The following is a 22,185-nucleotide window of genomic DNA, read 5'->3' on the forward strand; positions in this document are numbered from 1 at the left end:
CACAGCCCACCTTTCCTGAATAAGCTGAAAGTTTTAGAGTTTGAATGGTTTGAATGGGTGGAAATTTGTTAAAATAGAAGTGATTAAAAAAAATGGGTGGAAGACGGAAGAAAAATAATAAAGAATTCAGAACACAGAAGAACATAAGCTGTAAATGTGTTGCTGCATTCACAGCAATTAATTTTGTTATCAAGAGAAAACAATCTTTGTTACATCAAGAAAATGAGATAATAGTCAAAGAAGAAAAATCCATGGCAGTTCTCAGCTACTGAAAACAACTCAAATTGTTATAGAAGATAATTTTCAGGATATCTAATTAAATGTACTCTGAACACCTCTGACTGTCTTGAGTTTCAGCTAACTTGTCTTCTTCTTTGCACTGCAGCAGGACAGCACCATGACAGGAGACAGAGGGCAGTTACAAAGCAGAGCCGCCATCAAACAAGCCATTCCTCTCATGCCTGCACATCCATTGGTCAGGCTTATGTCTGAGTGCAGGAATGTCATTCACACCATGCAGGCCCCAGCGTCTAGCTCTGAACTTTTTACACTGCAGAAGATTGATGGGGGTTTTTTTTTCACCAGTGAGACTGAATTTTTGTCACCACAGTTTAACTGACGTAAACCAGCTGTAAGTCTTATATTTATATGAGGGTAAAATGGGTTATCACAGCACATAGTTGGCCAAATTGGGTCAAAAATAGGTCAGAAATAACAAATTAACTGTGCCTGTGAGGGTTTTAGCATCCCCATTAGCGAATTTGCCCATGTCAAATTCATTCATACTTATTTCTCTTTTAGTGTAAAATCACAAAAAGGGTTGAGTAAGAATAGATGACACTGGAGGTCCTGGACAAGGCTCACAGGACATCACATTTGGGAATTGTGTATGTCGACTACAGAAAAATGTTTTGGTGCCTTAAAGAGAGAATACAGGAACATTGTTATCACCTGTCGGCATTTAAGTTTTGTACAATGCATCTTACCTTTGTGTTTAATCATAGTTATTTACAAAAGATGGGAAAAATGTGTTTCCTCTTCGTTGGCACACATTTGTTTGCAATGAGTTTTGTAAGAATATGTAGCCATCTTGTGCTTCACTAAACAGCTATTCCCTGAAAACTGCTGGTGCTAAATGAAAAGGAGAGATGGAGAAGCACTGTTATAGGTTCCTCGCTCGTCTGTTTTCTTTCACTGAAAGGTTGATTCTTCACGTTGTCTCGCATCATCATTTCCCTAAATGCTTTCACCTTCACTGCTCTGCTGTTGCTGCCTCAAAGATCATACACAAACCTATTTAGCTCTGGATGAGTTGCCAGGAAACTTCATCACACCAAGGCCACATGATCAAAAAGGTAATTCTTTAACTGACTCTCATCCTTTGTCTGACTTTTCTGCTGGAGATGTGAAGTTATAAAAGATGATACCCAGCATGTAGAGAGAAAATGGGAGCTCAGGTGAAGCTTGAAACCCTGTGCACTCACAGACATCAAGGTGGGATCATCTTTAAATTTATTAACTGTGTACAGGTTAGATGGGAAAACATGAACTAATAAACAGCATCCAAAAACTGCTAACACTGCATTGTACTTCTCTGTACTGCCTCGGCTCAAGTCATTCCTCACTGCCTGAATACTGAGCACTGTTGCTTTGGTGAAAGCCTGTTGAAATAAATCAGCACAGGTTTGCAATGCGACCAGTAGATGGTGCTCTCCTGCCATAAACAGAAGTCTCTCATACTGCTCAATCCCAGAAAGTTTGCTATTCCCAATGTTGTTGAAACTCATGTCAAAGTGTATAAACTAATGACATTGTCAAAAGCCAATAACTATATGGTTCTGCAAAGCCTCTGATTTATTTACCTCATCCAAAAGATATCACAGTCTGTCATCAATAATGAAGTCAGAGCTGAGGAAAAGAGCCAAGCGCTGACCAAAACATGGGTGTAGCATCATAACAGCTATTACTGATCACACCCTGCAAAATACAAGGAGAGAAAACAGAGATTCTGCTCTTATTATAATGCAAGTAACAACACAACATATTGCATATCCTCTTATTATAAGGACACAGCTACCAAAGACATCATTATCCCCCAGACAGATCTGTTGTAAATGATTCTGGGCTGCATGTTATACTGTGACCTGAGTCTTTTTCTTTTTAAATAGTAGCCATCAAGCAGCTGAGCCATGCATAAACAGCCCCTGATAACCAACAAGTAGGAACACAGTGGCCTTTTCCCACTCTTATCAGCCTTCCCTCTTTTGGCACTGCTCTGGTAAATGTCCAAACTATTTTTGTTTTTCTCTGTCCTCTGCTCCTCTGTCATGAATCCCACAGCACAAAGCCTGTTTCTCTGAGAGGTATCACTTCAGTGTAGAGACACAATTGTAGAGATCTCTAAAAAGTGAAACATATTGGGGATTGCACAAATGGAAACGTGTCCTGGACATTTGTTTTAGCTGTTCTCTCTCTAGTCGCCATCATGTCATTCCTGTCTGACTCCTCCCTGCCTCCTTCTGCTCAGCAGACTGTTTTGCTTCTCTATAAGGACATTTTGCAAACCAAGGTCTGAATTCCTGGTGATAAAATAAAGTACCCTTTGGATATTCGCCTTACTCTGCACAGCTGTATGGAAAATATTTATGTTGATCACAAGGCTTCTGCTGAGCTTATGCTCCTTTAAGAGGTACAGAGAAAAAAGGAGGGCTGTAGAGGGACAGAGTTTAAATTTACTTTGAATCCTGTTTGGAAATAGCTAACACTCAAAACATGTTTGGACAATGCATTGGAAAAAAAGTTATTCAGGCTCTTACTGAAAGGGAAAAGAGCGTATAAGTTCGTGGATGGGTTAACGTTACCCAGCCATGCAGGGAAATACTCATGGGTAAAATAGTTGTGATAAAAATAAACATGCTGTAATTTTTAAGCGCCACATTACCATAAAAATGCCTTTTTAGTAAAAGGAAACTATGACATGTCTCTTTTTGTAAGGCATCTTTCATCTGATTTTCATCCAAGCATGTTAGAATGAGTTTAATAAGGAGGACCGCAGATGAAAAACATGCAACAATAACACAAGTACCATGGAGAGCAAATAAGAGAAGTAGGAATCATCTCAGTTTCCAGCCCATCATTTCTGAGAACAACTATAAGAAGCTTCCCTCTCTCACATTTTTAACACTTTCATTTCAGAGACCAGAATTTTGCTGAAGACTTCAAAATTCACAGGAAAGGTTGGGGAAGGGTGTTGTACTGTTACAGTTAGGAAATGCCTCAACACCTTAGTAAAATTTGTCTCTTAAAAGGAAGTTGGGTAAACCTATCTCAGGAAACCATCACTTATTTCGTAATTTTGAGGCTTGTTTTCATGTTTTAAGCCTCTGACTTTGTGGTTAGATATCTTGTCCTTGGATTCAAAAGTCTGCCATCAAAAACACCCTCCACAACAATGTATGGAATAATAAAGCTTGTTTGTTGAAGCAAAAGACAAAGGAAATATATGACTCTTGCTTTGACGTTTTACATGCCATGCACTATAAGTAAACCACACAGTGAAAATAGATAGTATGAGTAATGTCACAAAATTATCTGCTGGTCTCAAATAGATTCAGTTCCTGAAAGTGAAAAAGTGAATAATTAATACAACAAAATAATTTGTTAGAAATTGCACAAAGCTATAAATGAACTGTTTTTGTTGATTTTTTTTTTTGAATGCACTGGCATCATGTCCTATTTATGTCCTTAGGTTACTTTCTTTACCAAAGTGTAAGGTCCTCAAGGGCACTCGATCAGGACTGGCACCGTTAATGTATCTTACATAAGGGATTAACCTCACACTTGGTCACTTGTAGTTCAACGGTCTCTGTTGGCCTACAATGTAGTTAGAAGGACTTGTGCAGAGCATATGATGATGATGATGATGATGATGATGATGATGATGATGGCAAAGTCCAATAAGAAATTACATTAAGTAAATAGGCGTAATATGTAAGCAGTTACTTTCTTTTATTATTATTATTATTATTATTATTATTATTATTATTATTATTGTTGTTGTTGTTGTTGTTGTTGTTGTTGTCATTATTATTAAATTAATAATAGGTATTATTAATAAATTAGTTCATTTATTTATTTTGATTTAATTTGATTTGATTAGATTAAAATAAATATATAAAACTGATAAACCAAAGACAATTTTAAGGTAAGGGGTGATCGCTGTGGGGACTCCCACACGTCTACCAAACGTCCCAATCGTGTGGTCACAGGCCCCCCTCCGGCCCCCCTCTGTATTATTGAAAGGGGCGGTCTGGAAAGAGTTTAAGCGGATCCTGCCGGCGTTCGTGCGCGTGCGCGTGCATGTTTGTGTGTGTGTGTGTGTGTGTGTGTGTGTGTGTGTGTGTGTGTGTGTGTGTGTGTGTGTGTGTGTGTGTGTGTGTGTGTGTGTGTGTGTGTGTGTGTAGGAGACAGAGAGAGAAAGAGAGAGAGAGAGAGACTTGGAGTACTAATGTTGTGACCGGGCAGGACCGTTATTGTCACAGTGAGCAGAGCCAACACAAGCAGCAGAGCAACATTTAGCTTGGTTCAAGACGAAAGACACACTCACTCAGCCGAAATGGGGAAGGTGGAAGGAGGAATGAAATGCGTGAAATACCTCCTGTTCGTGTTCAACTTCATTTTCTGGGTAAGTGCGTGTTGGTTGCTTTTTTGAGATGCTAGCTGCGCGCAGCAGAGCAAGTGCAGCAGTCCAGACTTCTCACTCCACACAGCTGACCTTCACACCCACGTGCTGTTTAAATGACGATGCCGAGATTGTTTACGGTTTTCACATTCATGCTCTTTCAGTGGCTCAAATTGTGAGCTGTATTTACTCACCGGCGTGGGTTTACTTACACTGCGTGGCGCGGAAAGGGTGACAGCAAGAGTTTTTTTTTCTGTCTTTTTACCGTTGGCTCGCCGAGCTCAAATCAGATTTTCCACAGAGGAAAAATCCCGCCCCTTTTATCCTGGGGAAGCGTGTTTTTGAAAGGAAGACTGAATGAAAAGACAGAGAGGGAGAAGGATTGAAAGACGGAGTGGAAAACAAGCTCAGTATTCGCGCCACGGTGCTTCATTAACAAACAGAGCTGATTGAGAAAGTGAAGCTACTTTTGGGGTCCAGAAAGTGCTTCCTGTTCAAACTCTTCTATGAATTAGCTGTCAGGTGGATGTGAAAGGTGTGTGTCTGTGTTTGTGTCTCCTGCACACATGCCCTGCACATATCTTCATTCACCCTGTCTCATGTTTATTTCATTCAAAGTATTTGCTGTGCTCCAACACTTTCATACAAAATCTACAAGAAAGATGTGGATAACCTTTGTGTGTTGGCTTGTGTGTGTGTGCCACAGTTTTTATTCCTCAGAGGAGAGGTTCCTTTGTGTGTGTGTGTGTGTGTGTGTGTGTGTGTGTGTGTGTGTGTGTGTGTGTGTGTGTGTGTAAGAGAGGGAGGGAGAGGGGAGAGCTTTTCCAACAAGCATCTGTGGTGTGGATCAGGCGCTGAGTGCAGCGTGAATGGATCCATTGTGACAGCGGGACAATAGCATAACTTCAGTCTGCTGCTCCTGCCTGGCTGAGCAGCTGAGGGACCCTGAATGCAGTAGCAGCCCCTCCGGACCTCACTATTAAGTTGTCATATCCCCACTTAGCACTGAACAAGTTGGTGGCTGAAACCTCCTTGGTATACTTGTGAGACAGTGGGGGATTTGAGGAGAGACGTGACAGACAGCTGGACAGAAGCCGGACAGAAGCGAGTGAATGATCAGGGAGAAAAAGAGGAGAGCAAATGTGATTGGAGGGAAAAGGGTCATTGGGAGATTGAGAGGGATATTCATGTGCGCGTGTGTGCGCGTTCACATGGCAAAAGAGGGACAGTTGGCATGTACCCGACCCAGATAAAGAGAAAATAGATCAGTATGAGGATCGCAGGGTATTCTGTGAATGTGTCCATCAGGACTGCAGAAATGCACGTCTGCTGCTTCTAAGTTCGGTTCATTCCTCCGGCTCTCCAATGACAGAAGCATGATGTCAACTTTATTCTCCATCACAGTCATCTCTGCTAATGGTGGTGTAAGGGTGAAGAGATGAGTGTGTGTGATGAAAGCCAGTGATGGAGGAGGGGCAGATATGCTTGCACTCAAATCCCCATATGGGTAAAAACAGGACAGGCTTGTGAAGTCTGAGTTTAACCCTGGTGATAAAGAGTGTAGCATACTTACCTATGAACCAGCCTTCCTAAACTAAACATGATCATCAATCAGAGTGGTTCTGTGTTTACACCACTGCCCAGTTTCACACAGAGCATGGTGATGAAGAGAGATTCCTGCAGGTCTTCCACACTGAACAGTCACTATTAAAACTTATCTCTTGGTTATGTTATACTGAAGGCTAAAAATACAGGAAGCCTGCTTCAGTAAATCAATAACTCCTTGGTATGTCTGCTCTGTGTTTGTGTTCTATGGTTCACTGACCATCCTATTCAGTCAAAGATTAAACCTGATAGATAAACTGTGTGGGGAAATGTTGATTCAAAGTGATGTGCAGGAAGGTAGAGCCCAAAGAGTTGTTCCCTCGTACTCTCTCGTCCTCGAGCGCTTTCCCTCCTCATTAAAACTGAATAAATTGACCAGATTTTGGAAAGTTGTTAAATGAAAAAAAGTTTAAAAAGTTACTTCATCCAACTGAACACCACATTTATTTCTCTCTTTATTTAGGAAAAAAACAGTCTTTTTAAATTTTCAATAGTTTGAAAAGCCTTAGACTACAGGTTGGCTGATATTTGTTTGTCAGGGCCAATACTGACACAAATTATTGGTAGTAAGTTCATGAGACCAATAACCAATATTGAAAATCTTGAAAGTAAAAATAAAAATAACAGTTTTCCAAATTTAGGATTTAATACAGAAAAAAAAACAGATTTTTAAAATGATTTTGCAAATGCTAAAGACGCTATGAGAAGGATCTGGTGAATTGGACTGCCTCGACACCTACTGGCCCAGAGTATCACTCACACTGTTGTAAATTACTTTTAGCGAGGTGTGTGTTTTGGAATTAAATGGAGATTGGATTGAAAAAAAATGCCTTTGTTCAAGACAATATTTTACTTGATACAACATGCCAAGGTAAGGTTTTTATCAGCACAGTTATAGATAGATAGATAGATAGATAGATAGATAGATAGATAGATAGATAGATAGATAGATAGATAGATGGATAGATGGATAGAATTTATTGTCATTGTGACATGTAAGATGCACAACGAAATTAAAAAGTGCCATACAGTTGGTGCAACATTAAAACTGCAACATAAAAACACAAGCACAACAGTAAAACAAAAGTAAAATAAGTTATGTAGCACCACGGTTTGAAACATGACATCAAGCAAACATAGCAGACATGGTATGTAGCACTATGGTCAGCCCGGTGCTCTGACGTATCTGTAGGCTAATGTGACAACAAGTAAACACTGTCAGTTTGTTTGTAGTTTAGTAGCTGTCTATATTTGGTGCAGCTGGCAGCCCTTGTCAACCGGTGTGGTGTTGTCACAGAGGTTTAAACGCGCTGTAAATCAATCCTGTCCTGCTTGACCTGAACTAGAGGCTAAGAATGCAAATGTTAAATCAAAATCGACACTCTAACATCAGATACAAAAGTTAACAGTTAACCAACAGAAGTAAAGTGACATCTTGACAGACATCTCATATTTTAGTCATATCGGCCAACCTCCATCACTGACTCTGACAGTGTGTCTACTTTTCAGATCTTTACGATTTAAGACTTTAGCTAGAGCTAACTTTTGATGCTTAACAGCAAAAAATGTATGCAGATTTGTTTCCTTTAAGAGCTAAATTTTGATCCTTTAATCAAGCAGTACCTCCTCAATATGACAGTTTTCTTCACTTTGCAGTTTCCCTTTTTTATTACATTCAACCAGTGGCCGTATAAGGACTTCCTTCTTTGGACATGTTGTGTAAATAATCAGGTTAATAAATATAAATTTTATTTACAATACCAAAAATTACCTGTTACCAACAAGGACCACACCATCATATCATTTAATGATGATATAAAATTCTGATTCTGAATTTGAACTTTTTGCTACTGTAAATTTAGGGTACTTCTTTAAAGGATCAGCTGTAGCTTCTGGGCATGAGGATCCACCTTGAGGCACTACTGTTACGAGGATGAAAATAGATAGAAAGAAAGAAAAGTGAGGCAGGGGAGAATGTAGAAACAAAAGGAGAGGAGAGGAATGGGACTGAATTCATGAGATGGTGGAGCCCTCATACTTTCTTCAATGAAACCTGTGACTATTGGTGTCCACCATGGCAGCGTCCTAGATCCCTTTTCATTTGTACTGAACATCAGTGACACAAGTGTGCCTATAATAAAAAATAATACACACATTGTTGGTCTTGCACTTTATGTGTTAGCAATCTCAAAGTGCTAGAGAACAGGATGATAAAATTGTATGACTGAAGTCTTAACTTAAAGGAGAATAATTTAAAGACTAAACCAGTAACAGATTTTACAGCTATTATACTGATACAACAAAATAAGCTCTTTGATAAACAGTCAATGTTTTTCATCTCTCAGTTTTTTCCTGTGACCCTTGATGCAATCTGATGCAGGGGAACTAACAGGCTGTATACCCTTGATTGGTGACTTATCAAAGGTAATTAATAACTAAATTACTCTTCAAAATCTAATATTACACTTATCTTTAGTTGCATGGCAGGAGGTTGTTTGGTATTTCCTTCTTTCCCTTTTTTTGTCTGACCCCCAAAATAACATTTTTGTTGACCATTATGTTGTTGGGCTTACTTAGCTTTTCTGATTTAAAGAACCTGCCAAAAATAGGATTGTTTACAAGCAATCAAGTGGGGGATAGGCACAGTGTGGAGGTAGATTTTCTTCAATTCTTTATAAAATCTCTACAATCATTGTTTAAAGAAGACATATGGTTTAAGGATCTCTGGTCCCACGCATAAAATGTCTTCATGATTCATCCATAAAAACTCTTTTCTGTGTTATGGAGAGTGATGTGTGCCACCAGCTCCCCCACCTCACCGTGTAGCAGCACAAAGGGATTTACTCCACCCATGACTGTCTCCCTCCTATTTACACTTTCATCCTGCTCGTCACTTTTAATGCGCACTTGCATCTGTTTTTCCAAACATACGCCAGACAGAAGCCTATTTTTGAAAGCTTGAATCACACTCTAATCACTGCTAAATTTAAAGAAGCAACTGTTTTTGCTTTTATTTAAACAAGGACTATTTTTTTCCTTCAAAACAAGGAAAGTGCATTATGCCTCAGACTGTCTCTGACCAAGACCACAGCTTTGTGTCATCTCAGACTCTACCCTGATGGAAATTCCCCCTCACAAAAACACCATTAAACTGCACTGTTAAAAAGTACACTATGAGAGAACTTCCATAAAGCTTTAACAGAGAGATTTCCATACTTATATTGAAATATCCAGCCGTACGAACTCTTTTCAGTGTTTGGGAAAGGATTTTGCTGATCTCACTGCCATCGCTCTTAGAGACACAGGGTGGGTTTTTAACTGTCTCCTATAAAGGTGCTTCAAAACTCTGTGTCCACAGGAAAAGAAAACAGATGATGGATCTTCTAACGATTCTTTCATTCTCTCTTTGGTTGTTTCTGCCTCTTTCCCTCCTATTGTGCACTGCAGCGTATAGTCACAGGGGGACACAGTGGGTCTTTGTCCTTTGGGTGAGGTTGGTAGGGAAAGGGGGGATAAAATGAGGTGAGCAGGGGAGGGGGGGGGGCATGGAGATAAGTCGAGGGGTAGATTTTGGGAGGTGGGGGGCCTGAGAGAAGGGAGGGGTGTGTCTGGTGTCAGACGGGCTGATGGTGGCGGACTAAAGTGGTAGAGGGGGGTAAGGAGAGGAAGGTATGTGACCAGTGGGGTTAACAGGGCCTTTGGGATAGGCAGGCTGATAAGTGGGAGAGTGGAGCGTGTGTGTTAAAGAGACCTGTGGTGTGGTTTCCATCTATGGAGCTCATTTTCAGAGAGCTTTTAAAGTGGCCATCATCATAATGAGGTTTGGTTGAGCTTTAAAAAACCACCTGCTCCTCCACACTGAGCAAACAATGTCCTCCAGGAACATAAAATAATGCAATTTACAGAATTCTGAGTAAATTACCTTGTCTTTTTTACATTGTTATGACAGTTCTTCAGCCTATTTTTTCCTGTGGTCAGACAACACAACCTGCTCACAAAAAACACACAAGACCAGCAAAGGGATTGGAGATACCATTGTCCACAGAGGAGTTGCCAAATTCATCGTAAACTGTTTTAAAAACTAATGGAAATGGCACAGACTGACAGTTACAGGACAGAAGTACATGATAAAGCACAGCTGATTCATGCTTTCCTGTTCCTCTTGTGTTACTTCCCCATCTATGGAAATGATCAGGTAGAATAAGAAACAACAGCAAAGTGACCTCAGTTTCAGTTTGCCATTACTGTGAACGCAGCTTAAAGTGAGTGTTTTCAACAAAAACAAAACACAATCCTAATCAGATCAATGAAACCATTATTTAGGGGGAAAATCTTGATCTTTTCAGTTTGTTGGCTTGTAATCATTGATAAAACAAACTTGACTGTTGTATTTCTCTTTCTGTTATGGTTCTTTATCACTTTCTTGTCTTAACATTTACCATTTTTGTTATTACCTGTATTTTCATTTAAGGGATGCAATGAGACAACTTTTCAAGTCCTAATAATGACACTGAATAACAATACGAATTTAATATTCTTTATTTCTTAACATGATAAATAAAAGTATCAACTACCTAAATCAGTATTTAACCCCTTACTGCCTGAATTAATTAACAATTATAAAAATAAATTGTTTTATGTGTTTTTACATTCTTACATATGTTAAATTAAGTGGAGATTGTAAATTTGAGTATAGCACATACAGTAGTTATAACCAATTTATATTATATTATATATATAGAAATGAGAAGTTTATCCCCTGACCAATACATTGTGACAAAGTGGATCTGATATTATCTTTGGTTTGTGTAGAATATTAATCAATAGATAATAATGAGATACAAAGGTCATTTCAGCTTCATCAAGACCTGACAGAGTATGTCCCAAATTTGTGACAACAGGCATCAAGGGGTTAATAAATGTTAGTGTCTTATAAGTGTAGAGGAATCAAACTTGCACATATTGCAAGAAGCCATCGTAGTAATTGGCGAAACAAGTGAAATACCTCCAAACTCCTTAGCCTCTTCATTTTATCGTCTTTCATGCGCATGGTTGTTTTAAAAAAACAGAGAAGCATAGAACTGAGTTGAAGAGATCAGCTCTTTGTCTGTACTGGACCAATAATACCTGACACCAGGATCAGATTGGTGCATCCCCAGTTCCTTTATCTTTTTATCTTTTATTTGTTCGTCTCTCTCTCTTCTTTTAACCTTCATCAGCCCACCGTATCGGAAAGGTTGCTGAACTTCTTAAGGAGCCAGTTCTAAAAAAATTTTCTTACTTACAGTCCAAGTGGTGCAAATTGGTTGACTAATATTGGATCTAGTCATGTATATTTCCTTAATTTCGGGGGATCGGTGATCGGCTCATCCTTACATATGAAACTGATCTTATATACCTCTGGGAAGGTCTGACAGCCAGCCATTGTTTTTTGCTCTGAGACCTAAAACTGAAGACACTGTATTGGTTGTTTAAGTTAAAACATAAAGTTTTTATTGTTTCAAATGCATAAATATTAAAAAGTAAAAATCGATATTGGCCCAAATCGGTATAGGCAGGTCAGGCTTTTTAAAGATTGGTGAACGGCCAGAAAATTGTGATCAATGCACCCCAAATGGGATTTCAAAAAAATGAATAACATCATAGAAGAGTACCATCTGTTTAATAGTGTCATGGGTTGACTATGATTAGTCTCCATTGAAAAATGCTCCATCATATTTTGGGATATTATGTTATTTACAGAATTCAGTAGGCAGCAGTCCTCACTTCACACCTCCGCTAAGATTATCGCACCATCAGGTGTTCAGACAAATACCAGTGTTAAACAGATCCAGAGCTCCTCTCCACTTTAATCCAGTTTAGGTCAGTAAGTCTACTCCTACAGCCCTCACTCCACCATGCTTTATCACTTTGGACCTGCTAATCCTGATACCCAGAGGGCTCAGCTGTCCCATACATCACCACACATGACACTAAATCCTCAGCTAGGGAGGAAGCCGCCTTTCCAACACCTGTCCCATTCTGATGCTTTATAACTGAACTACTGGCTTCACTTCAAAACAGTGCTGTAAAATACAACCTGCCGACCTGGAGCAGAGTGTGGACAGTGAGGATAAATACAGAGGGCAAAGAATGAAAGAGAAATTGCAAATACCAAAAAGGGAAGATTTGATAAGCAGGAGGTTGCAAAGTTAAAGACATGAAACAGTTTGTTTTTATCATAACTTGGCAACAAGGTTTGTTTTCTCTTAATAAATTTGCCAAACAGAGCTTAAAGACTCGGAAACAAACAGTCACGCTGAAAACAGGCTAAATGCTGAGATCTAGGACACAGGGACCATGTGACTGTCAAATACTCTCCATTTAGTCAAATCATTTAATGTCTCTGGGCAGATACACGCATGGGTGCTGCGTTGTTGTTTTCAGGCTGAGCTCAGAAGGTTTTTAGGTTGGATTATCCTCAGGGGGTGTGGGCTCAGTGATCGTTACAACCCCTCACTATTGATCCCTCACAGGGGCATCCACCACAGACTCTGTCCTTGAGAGCATCCCGGATCAGATTCCCGGAAAAATTAACTTCAAGGTCCTCTAACCCCTGAGAGAATAAAAGTTTGTGCCCACAAGCAAGAGCATTGCAGCGAGTATGATTTCAGTGGATGTATACTGATTGTGGTTTAGATGAAGGAAAATATGAGCAGCCACATTTCCAAACAGAGGAGCCTGTAAAAGCTCAAGGTGCCACATTGCTGACAGCAGCCAGGACGATCATTTATCCAAACTGGGAAGCCTGACACTGCTGTGAGGTGTTTAAAGTTACCCATATATTATATTTTGATGGAGTTTATTGCTGTTTTAGTACATGGTTGATCCACTCATGGTTAAATACAAAGTATGGAAATTTTAGCCTGGCTGACTTTTGGTGAAATTCTGCTTCTTTTTGCCCGAGTGCAAAGGGTGGAGGGCCGGGGTGGAAACTCCACGGCAGTTTGCTTTATTTATGTGGAAAATCACATTTAGAGGGAGCAAAAAGCACGAGTCCTCTGAAGGCCTGAAGAACATTCGCTGCCATTGTCGTGCTTGAGATGAAAACCAGGACTTGTGTGTGAGTGTGTGTGTGTGCATGATAAATGCTGGAGCCAATAAACATCCCCGATGTGAGACACAAGCATGATAGAAATGATAAGAGAAACATAAAAATTGATTTTCTAATGCATAGTTACACATTCCCTGAACAATAAGCTTCTGTTAGTAGTTTCAGTTATTACTGGAGCAGAAGGAGCAGACTAGTCAGGGTTTACACTTACTTTTTATTGGGGTTCAGTCATAATAAAAGCCTACATACACCAGAGTCTGTACATAGTAACAAGGCAGTTCTTGTCTACAAAGATCTTTTATTCGTCAGCATTTTCTCTGCAATGTTTTTATAATAAGTTTTTACATCGAGTTTATAAGTGTTTGTCTGTCCTTGCTCTACAGTTGATGGGATCTTTTGTTCTCGCTGTTGGGCTGTGGCTGCGTTTTGACCCAGAAACTGTGTCTCTGCTAAACGGTGACAAAGCTCCAGACACTTTCTTCATAGGTGAGTACTAAAACATACCATACAATCCCTGCAAGGCTGCTATCTTCAGTTAGGTATTATTTTTAAAGGTAAAGAAAGCTGAAGAAGTCTACATACCTAGACTTAAGTACCTGAAAATAGCTTAATAAAACAGTCTGGGTGTCTGTCTTGCCTAGCACTTAAACCATGGGCCTATGTGCAGAGGCCAACAAATTAACTTAAAGAAAGAATAATGTGCTTAGTTGTTTTTTAAACATGGATATAAAACAGCAGTGCTGAATTTATAAACATGTGAAGACTTTCAATCTGCTTCATATTTATACGTCACAGAAATCCTTGAATCTGTCAGTAAACTAATCAAAACAGCTCGGTCTAAAACTTGCTGGAAAACACAAGATCACTTAAAAAAGTCTTCAAGATGTGGGAGGAATGACCTTAAACACCAAGGTCTAGCTCTGCCCTCAACAGGCTCCCAGAGGGATGGCCAATCAGAGGGGAGGGGGTTTGTAGAGCAGGGGGCTTTAAAGAGACAGTAGCTAGAGCAAAGTTTCAGACAGAGGCTGAAATAAGTTTTTTTTTCCAAAACACCAGTAAGAGAATTATATAATTTTTTTTAAAGCTCTAAATCAAGTAAAGCTACTATGGAGGATAAAAGAGGCACTTGTAAAAGAAAAAAACAACATACCCCCTCTTTCATAAAAAATTCTGATCAACAACCACTACTAGTTGATTGAATAACTTTTTGCTTGCACTTAACTTTTTTTGTGTCTAACATGATACTCTAACTGAAAGCAGTACGTATTTTCAGGCAGTATCAGAGCCATTTTCTGTCTATATTTGTCCGTCATTGAAAAAAAAACAACTGTAGGTCAGGAAAAGGTCGCTTGTTTCACTCTGAATGATGGGCCATACAGAAAAATCGTGTTCCTCTCATCTATTGTTTCCAATCTGAAGGACTGCTATTAAATGTTTCATCAATAAATTTCCCCTCTTTTTATTTCCGTTGTGTCAGAGAGGATGTTCTTCAGTGTGCAGGGCTGTTGCTTACATATACATACAGAGAAATACTCCATCACTTGAAAATAAAAGCCTCTAAAGCTACATCCTCCACTCAACTTTACCTCTTTTCTTTCTCAGTGTGAGTGCGCATTCACAACATGGGTGTCTCGGCTTGATGGGTGTCACAAGTGTAACGGTCACAGGCTTTCACTCCCATGTTTTCTGATTATCAGACATGTGCGCCTTCACACCGGAGATGAGAGTGAATAACAGGAAATGACTTCAGTGCATAGAGTGTTAATGCATAAGGGAAACCACAGGGCTGCTAACCACCTTTCACTCAGTCTGTCGCCCCGCCAAGATGGAAAGAAAGATGACAGCGTGAGGAGGACAGAGAGTGTGGACTGTTTACAGAGATACACTTATTTAAACCGTACAGAGAAAAAAAATTAAAGAAAGGAACGACAGGTTGTTAAAATAAAGGTGTTTTAGTGCTTCGAGCAGATTCCTCATCCTTCTTCTGGCTGCCATAGCAATCAGTGTGATACTTATCTTGATGTCAGTTTTTTAAACAATCTCCAGACTAAACTATCCTCCTCCTGATTGGTACTTTGTGTTTTTTCTTTTTAACTAAGGCAGTGGTGTTACTGTAGATAAGTGTTGTTGGGGTTTTTTCTTTGTTTGTTTTCTACAAAAGCCTGGATTTACCACGTCATCACTTCACTCTTGGCATGTTTGGAGTAACCTAAGAATTACAAAAGTCCTACAAGAGTGCACCACCTTACACCCACGTTATGTCTCTTGTATTTTGTTGTGTACCCTGGGCTGAACCAAGCTGAGCTTTAGAAGACGGTTCTCAAGTCAAAATGGTGATATCTTCTTAAAACAAATTAAAAGGTGCCTCAATTTTACCAAATGATATTACATTTAAATAGGCGAGAGGTCTCGGTCTATTGTCGTAACTATCCAGGTACAACCTTGTTTCTGTGTCTGAAGGAAGACTCCACATGGTTTGATCAAGGACCTCTAAGGACCTAACTTCTTTCAGGTCCTCTGAGAGCTCAGTGCCACACATGTATTTGACGTTGAGAGTTCTTGCCACACAAATACAGCAAAGGGTGCTCATCTGTTGCCATGCCTCACTCCTATGTCATCATTTTCACAACAAACTTCTCTTTTTCTGCCCCTCACAATGATTTCTTAACAGAAAATAAGAACAAACTCAGTTGAAGATCTAGATTTAAAATAAAGGGGAATTTTGCACCTCTTTAGCATGCTAACTGACATCTCTAGCAACCTGCACATCCTAAGAACAAAAGCAATGACTCAATCATTGTATCACATTAAGTCTTCCTGTTGACAAACTGGGATCCTCTTCAATGTCTCCTTCTCTTGTTCCCCCAGCGCCCTCCTCGGGGGGGTTGGCTTGTCTCTTTAATGTTGCCTCACAACAGGTCCCACCTGTATGAATTCACTAGAGGAGCGAATCTGTTGTTGAATTTCTACCTACACAACTTTCCACGACGTACCTTTCTTAATGACATGTGAATCAGAAGGGATTAAAATCCCCCTTTGTTCTCTTTCTGAACAGATAGTGCTTTCATGAGGCATTTTACATGAGACAAAATAACTGCACCCAAAAATTATTTGTTAGTTTTAAGATCAGAGAGATACTTGCTCAGCTGACAACAGAAAAAGTCTAAAATGATTATTGAATTGTATGAGGAGTTCTTTGCAACCCTGACGTAATGGACTGTTTCAACAATTTTTAGATAAATGCCGCCCCCTGCTGGTGACGGAGCAGACTGGGTGTGATAGGCTAAACGTCAGCAGAGCTCAAACCACTGAGCTGTGTATTTGTAGACTGATATATCTCATCTGTGTTACAGAAGATTTCAGGCCATTTCTGAATAAATAAGTCTCAAATCTTTCTCTGCTTTCCTCCAGGTGTGTACATCCTGATAGGCGCTGGAAGTCTGGTGATGCTGGTGGGTTTCTTTGGCTGCTGTGGAGCTGTTCGAGAATCTCAATGCCTCCTGGGTTCAGTAAGTACTTGAAAATCACAACTGAAAAAACAATCTGAACTGCTTTGGCCTTGAAAATGTCCACAAAACAGTTAAATGCTTTTCAGTTTTAACATGCACAGAAGAACTCTACTGTTCTTGTTCTTTCTCAGTTTTTTGCCTGCCTGCTGATCATCTTCGGTGCAGAAGTTGCAGCTGGGGTGTTTGGATTCTTAAACAAAGACAAGGTACAGTCAGCGCTTTTTAGTTTGAGCAGTACAATGAGTGCACTACATCCCAATGCCTCTCCTTCATTTTCTCGTCCTCTCTCACACAGATTATCGAAGATGTTCAGAACTTCTATACGACAACCTACAATGAAAACAATAACAGCACCTTGATCATTTCATACCAGAAAATAGTAAGAGGAACTTTGTTGTTAATGCAGAAAAAATGCTGATCAAAAGCTTATTTTTTGTACATACTTCCCTTTTAGACATCTTTTTTTTCTGTCCTCTCATAGCTGAACTGTTGTGGAACCATAGCAAGCCCCTGTACTGATCCCAAACCAGATACAAAGGTCTGTCACCAGCTCTAGATAAAGGATGGAGATAAAATTATGTCCCTTTTTTTTCTAAAAGGTAAACGAGTCACAGTGTCTGACTCCTCTGATCTCTGTTGTGCAGGACTGTGAGACAGGCATCAAGGACTTCTTTAACAGTAAACTCTACATCATCGGCTACGTTGGCATCGGCATCGCTGGAGTCATGGTGAGTGGTGCTCTGTGACGAGTTAACCCATTTATGCCCACATTTTTTTCAGAGTTTTAAGGCATATAGTTTTAACAATTGAGTGCCTCTGAATCATGTTATGTAATTATTGTTCCCATTTTGTATTTTTTTAAAGGGAAATAGCATTATTATGACTGGCAACAATTGTTGTCCGTGGTCACACAACTTGTCACTAAGTCATCTAATAATAATATTGAAATAATGATAATTGTTATAATAATAACATTCAAACTAAATAATAATATACTGATAATAAATAAATAAAAGGTGGTGTGTTTGTGTGTAGGGCAGGGTGGTGGGTGGTAGATGTGTGCATTGGCTAAGTATTAGTGTGTAGAGAAAATTGCACCAAATAAGTCACCTATGGGCAATCCTGCAGACAGTGTTTTCCTGTAGTTTTTGACTAGCTGTGTGCCCACCAGCAGCTTTTGTTGCCACTCACAGGAATAAGCTCATGAACAGAAAAAAATTATCCCAGGTACAATTTTTTTTATTTTTTAATTATTTTATTTTTATTTATTTATTTATTTATTTTAAATTTATTTATACATACATTATTTATTTATTTATTTATTTATTTATTTATTTATTTTTTTTGGGGGGGGGGGGTTACTCTAGAGACTTAATAAATTAAATGATTAAATAATTATAAATATGTTTGTGGGAAAAATCACAAGAAATTAATGAAATTGCATCCATCATTTGCATCCACACTGTCTACTAGAAGGAGCAGGAGGTAGATGATGTCATGTGACAGGAACTGTTTAGAAACTATTTTTTTAATCCAAAATTTTTGTCTAAGTTGTCTCCTAGCATATAAGTGGAAAAAGTTTCATTAGTAATATTTAGATTTTTTTATTGTGAGTTGAAAATGACAGTGATACACAATTGTTGCCGGTGGGGCAAAATGTGTTAAATATGCACACATGCATTTTGAAAATAAGACCTGTTTTCTTAGAAATCTGCTTTCCTCTCTACAGATTATTGGAATGATCTTCAGCATGGTGCTCTGTTGTGCCATTCGCAACAGCAGAGAAGTCATCTGAGCTGGATCGCCAACGTCTGCCAATCACCACTCCCCAGAGACTGTACAGCCTTCAGATCAAATGTCATCCTCTGTCCACTGACCATTCTGGGACCAAGAAACCCTAATGGTGCTCAACCCAGCTGTCCTGGCCTTATTTCCACTATTTCTTTGAATCTTTTCTTTATTTATTTGCCATTACATGCTGAGATACATGCTACACCTTTAATAATATTCAATCACGACTCAGATCATTCACATATCGAGAGGGAAATGATCGGTGCTGATGTTTACCTGGTGATCTGTCAAGTTTATGTCCTTTCAGCCGTTTAGCGACCACCACCAAATTTTTAACCCACATACTGTCACTCTAGTGTCAGTGCTTTCTCACACAGCCTTGACACTGACCCCAAGGCTGTGGGAAAGTTTAGCCCGAGAGAGAAAGTGAGAGGTGAAAGCAGCTGAGTTTGCTGCCTGTGGAGGGAAACAAACACACATAATTACGTGCACAGACACACAAGTCCAGCAATGTTGTGTCATGTGAAACCAAAGCCTTAAAAAGGTTTTCAGGAAGCCAAGTAAATCCTGATTGGTGGAATCAGAGTGGGGTGTTGAGGGAGGGAATGGCCAGTAAACGTTTTGAGAATGAATCCTCCATGCACCCATACTCCTCAATGTACTGTGTACAAACCGAACAAACTGCATACTACATGAAATCTGTAATCTTAAAGGAATAGTTCATTTCTCAGCTCTGCCTGTTCGTCCTCTTGACTTTGATATCAGAAAAAATAACGCCAAACCCATGTTTAAATGAAAAGTGTTAAGCTCAATTCAGTAAAAAGGTAGCTTAGCTTAGTTTAGCACAAAATGTTGAAACAACTCACTGCTGCTCAGACAAATCACCATGAACTCAGTGATGTCAGAATAATTTCAAACTCTTTCAATCTTTCAGACGTAATGGTCACCTTTGACTAAATCTACCCCTCCTCTGGCTATAGCTGCAATATTATGATACAAAGACATGAAAGTTAGGTCTCACTTGTCTTTCTCAACAGGAAAATGAATGAGTATGTTTCTCAAAATGTCAAAGTATTTCTTACTAAAGCAGCAGTTGCATCAATGTTTGGAGGGATAACAAAATCTGAAAAATACCACCCCCTAGTGTAATATAAGGTTTTTTTCACTCTTACATAAGAAAGTACTGAGCGCACTGAGTCTGTTGGGTAAATGTTAAGAAGATCATGTTGACCAGCTAAACATAAACCATCCACTTAACTGAGAGCAGACACTGAGCCAGGGAAGTTCAGTCATCCCAGCCTGGCCTCAGATCTTCTATATTTTTCCCTCTCTGTGCCTTAAAACAACTCAACAGAAATTACAACCAAACTTTTCTCTTCTCTCACAAACCTCAGCTGGATTTAAGGCTTAAAAAACCACGCCTAACCTGGGATCACTCACAATAGTCCAGGTTATATCAGGCCACTTTTTCTGTGTCAGGACTCTGGTGTGTACATATGTGTGAGTTTTCTTCTAGATGTATATTGTTTTGTAGCTGATGTGATGATATTTAACATGCTGTGTGTAGGCAGAGGCTTTAGTAATTGTACAGTGTAATAGTCATAACAGTGCTTGCAATAGTCAGAGCAAATCCACACAACTGAAACAGCTCCTTTCACGTGCCTTTCTTTGATAACAAATTGTTTTTGTTTTGTTTTTGTTTTTTAAAGAACCACACGCTGTCTGTATGTAGCTGAGAAAAAAAGTTGTACATATGTCCGTAGAGTTGGACTGTGATTAATTGTCACACATTTTTTGATGAGTAGCACACACAGCTCTTTTTGCTGTTATTGTTTTTGGTGTCACACTCAACTGCGTCATCTCTGCCAAGACAGCAGACATGATGAGAACAACACTTTTTTGCCAACAACTTCAGAAGCCTCTTGGTAGTAAAAAAAAAATATTCTGGGAACAAAAAAGTAATGATCTGTCCAAGGAAAGTTAAACTTTTGTTAGGCTGTTTTTGTTGTACATGTTACTATTACGAGCCACAAGTAAGACAAAGACAAAGAATACACAATCAGAGAGGCTGTTGGGAGGCCAGCAGGCACTGTTTACTCCGTGGAGTGACGTTTTCAAGAGAAAGGCTCTGTGGAGTTAAAACAGGCTGAACTGCTGCAACTCAATCCACAAAGCTGTCAATCTGTTCCCCAGTTTTATTTGTTTGGGCAAATCTGTAAAGTACTGTGCACAAAAACACCCAACATGCTGTACACAGTGGAGCCCTTTTGTAATTGATTGTGTGTTATTTATTTTAATACCATTCCAGGCTTCTCAGGAAGATAGGTGTTTGGAGTTTAATAAAGGTCAAATTTTTACACAGTTTATCTGTTGTATTTCATTATGATATTATCAGTCAAGGATAACTAGATGAGATGGATTAGATGAATTTGAATGATTTTGTGTTTATGCCAGTAATGGCACAAACATCTGGTGCTTTCAGTTCCAAAATTTATGAACAAGATGTGCAATTAGCGGTGTAATCAAATACGGAACCCGATATTGTGCGAACTGAAGTTTGGTAATGAAAATAAGACACAGGATGAATCATTTTCTCTGCTGTTGAATGAAACATGAGAGCCTTCACCTCAGCTCACGTATCAGCTAAATATATGGTGGATATCAAAAGTGTGTACTGTAAGTTTATATATAGAGGGAATCAAGAGAAGAGCCTGTATTGATTTACTGTAGTACAAAAATAAACACCATGAGGAAGTATCAGCTGCGTGTTGCATCAGTCAAAGCGTGGTTTTAACACAGGCTGAGAAAACATGAAAATGAGGAGAAAGATCAGAATCGTTCAGGAAACATGTTAACATTTCTAAAAGCACTTATCCTGAAAGGATTCCTCCTGGATTTCTCCCAGCATGATGAAGCAGGCTTCCAGGTTTAGCCACATGAGTTTCAGGTCAGAGTTTCACCTTTCTGGGCTTGAGCCTAAAGGACAGCTGGATATGTAGTTGAGAGGATCGTTATGTGTACGATTCAGCAAGTGCTCAAGGATCGCTCAGGGTAGAGTTTCCCCAACAGTGCAGCATGAGCATTTTTACAACCACCACCAACCAACCATGCCTGTGATGCATGCTTAGAGGAATAAGGTAACACCTCTGAAGCTTGCATCAGAAAACTAGTGTATGCCATCTTCATCAGCCTGCCTTAGACTTCATGAAACAGGACTTCTAAGCTCTACTTTTGTGACTGTAACCTACGACATGTTCTGCACAAATCACACAAATAAACAATGCATTTAAAAACATTTATTCAGGATTTAGAAATCTGTATTTACAAGTGTCATTTAATAATGACTGAAATAAAAGATACCTTCTCAACTGGTTTCAACACGTTCAGCATGTTGAAATGTCTTGACTGAACTCTGTTTGTGTTTTTCAGCTTAAGCAGTTTGAGAAAATAAAAAACAACAATAACTATTTACATTTAGACAATTTTTTAAAGCACTTTGATCGATC

General features: G+C 39.2%; 1 protein-coding gene across 1 annotated transcript; it reads left to right on the forward strand.

The window, feature by feature from the left end:
* The first annotated feature begins 4,483 nt into the window (after positions 1-4,483).
* Positions 4,484-21,944, forward strand: LOC141799900 (CD9 antigen-like). The gene is made up of 8 exons (XM_074682315.1): positions 4,484-4,684; positions 13,763-13,865; positions 16,791-16,888; positions 17,020-17,094; positions 17,184-17,267; positions 17,370-17,426; positions 17,533-17,616; positions 18,618-21,944. Exons 1-8 carry the CDS (start codon positions 4,616-4,618, stop codon positions 18,681-18,683), a joined length of 636 nt encoding a protein of 211 aa, XP_074538416.1. The 5' UTR covers positions 4,484-4,615; the 3' UTR covers positions 18,684-21,944.
* The last annotated feature ends 241 nt before the right edge of the window (positions 21,945-22,185 follow it).

The sequence above is a fragment of the Halichoeres trimaculatus genome, unplaced genomic scaffold (genome assembly GCF_033239565.1).
Source record: "Halichoeres trimaculatus isolate MK-OKI-2021-1 unplaced genomic scaffold, fHalTri1.1 fHalTri1_scaffold_11, whole genome shotgun sequence".
NCBI classification, from domain to species: Eukaryota; Metazoa; Chordata; class Actinopteri; order Labriformes; family Labridae; genus Halichoeres; species Halichoeres trimaculatus.

Bases quoted from the DNA above. Each gene is read 5' to 3' on its own strand.
- LOC141799900 (XM_074682315.1), top strand. From the start codon at position 4,616: ATGGGGAAGGTGGAAGGAGGAATGAAATGCGTGAAATACCTCCTGTTC. The intron at 4,685-13,762 runs GTAAGTGCGTGT...CTTGCTCTACAG, and splicing joins TGTTCAACTTCATTTTCTGG to TTGATGGGATCTTTTGTTCT. The intron at 16,889-17,019 runs GTAAGTACTTGA...GTTCTTTCTCAG, and splicing joins CTCAATGCCTCCTGGGTTCA to TTTTTTGCCTGCCTGCTGAT.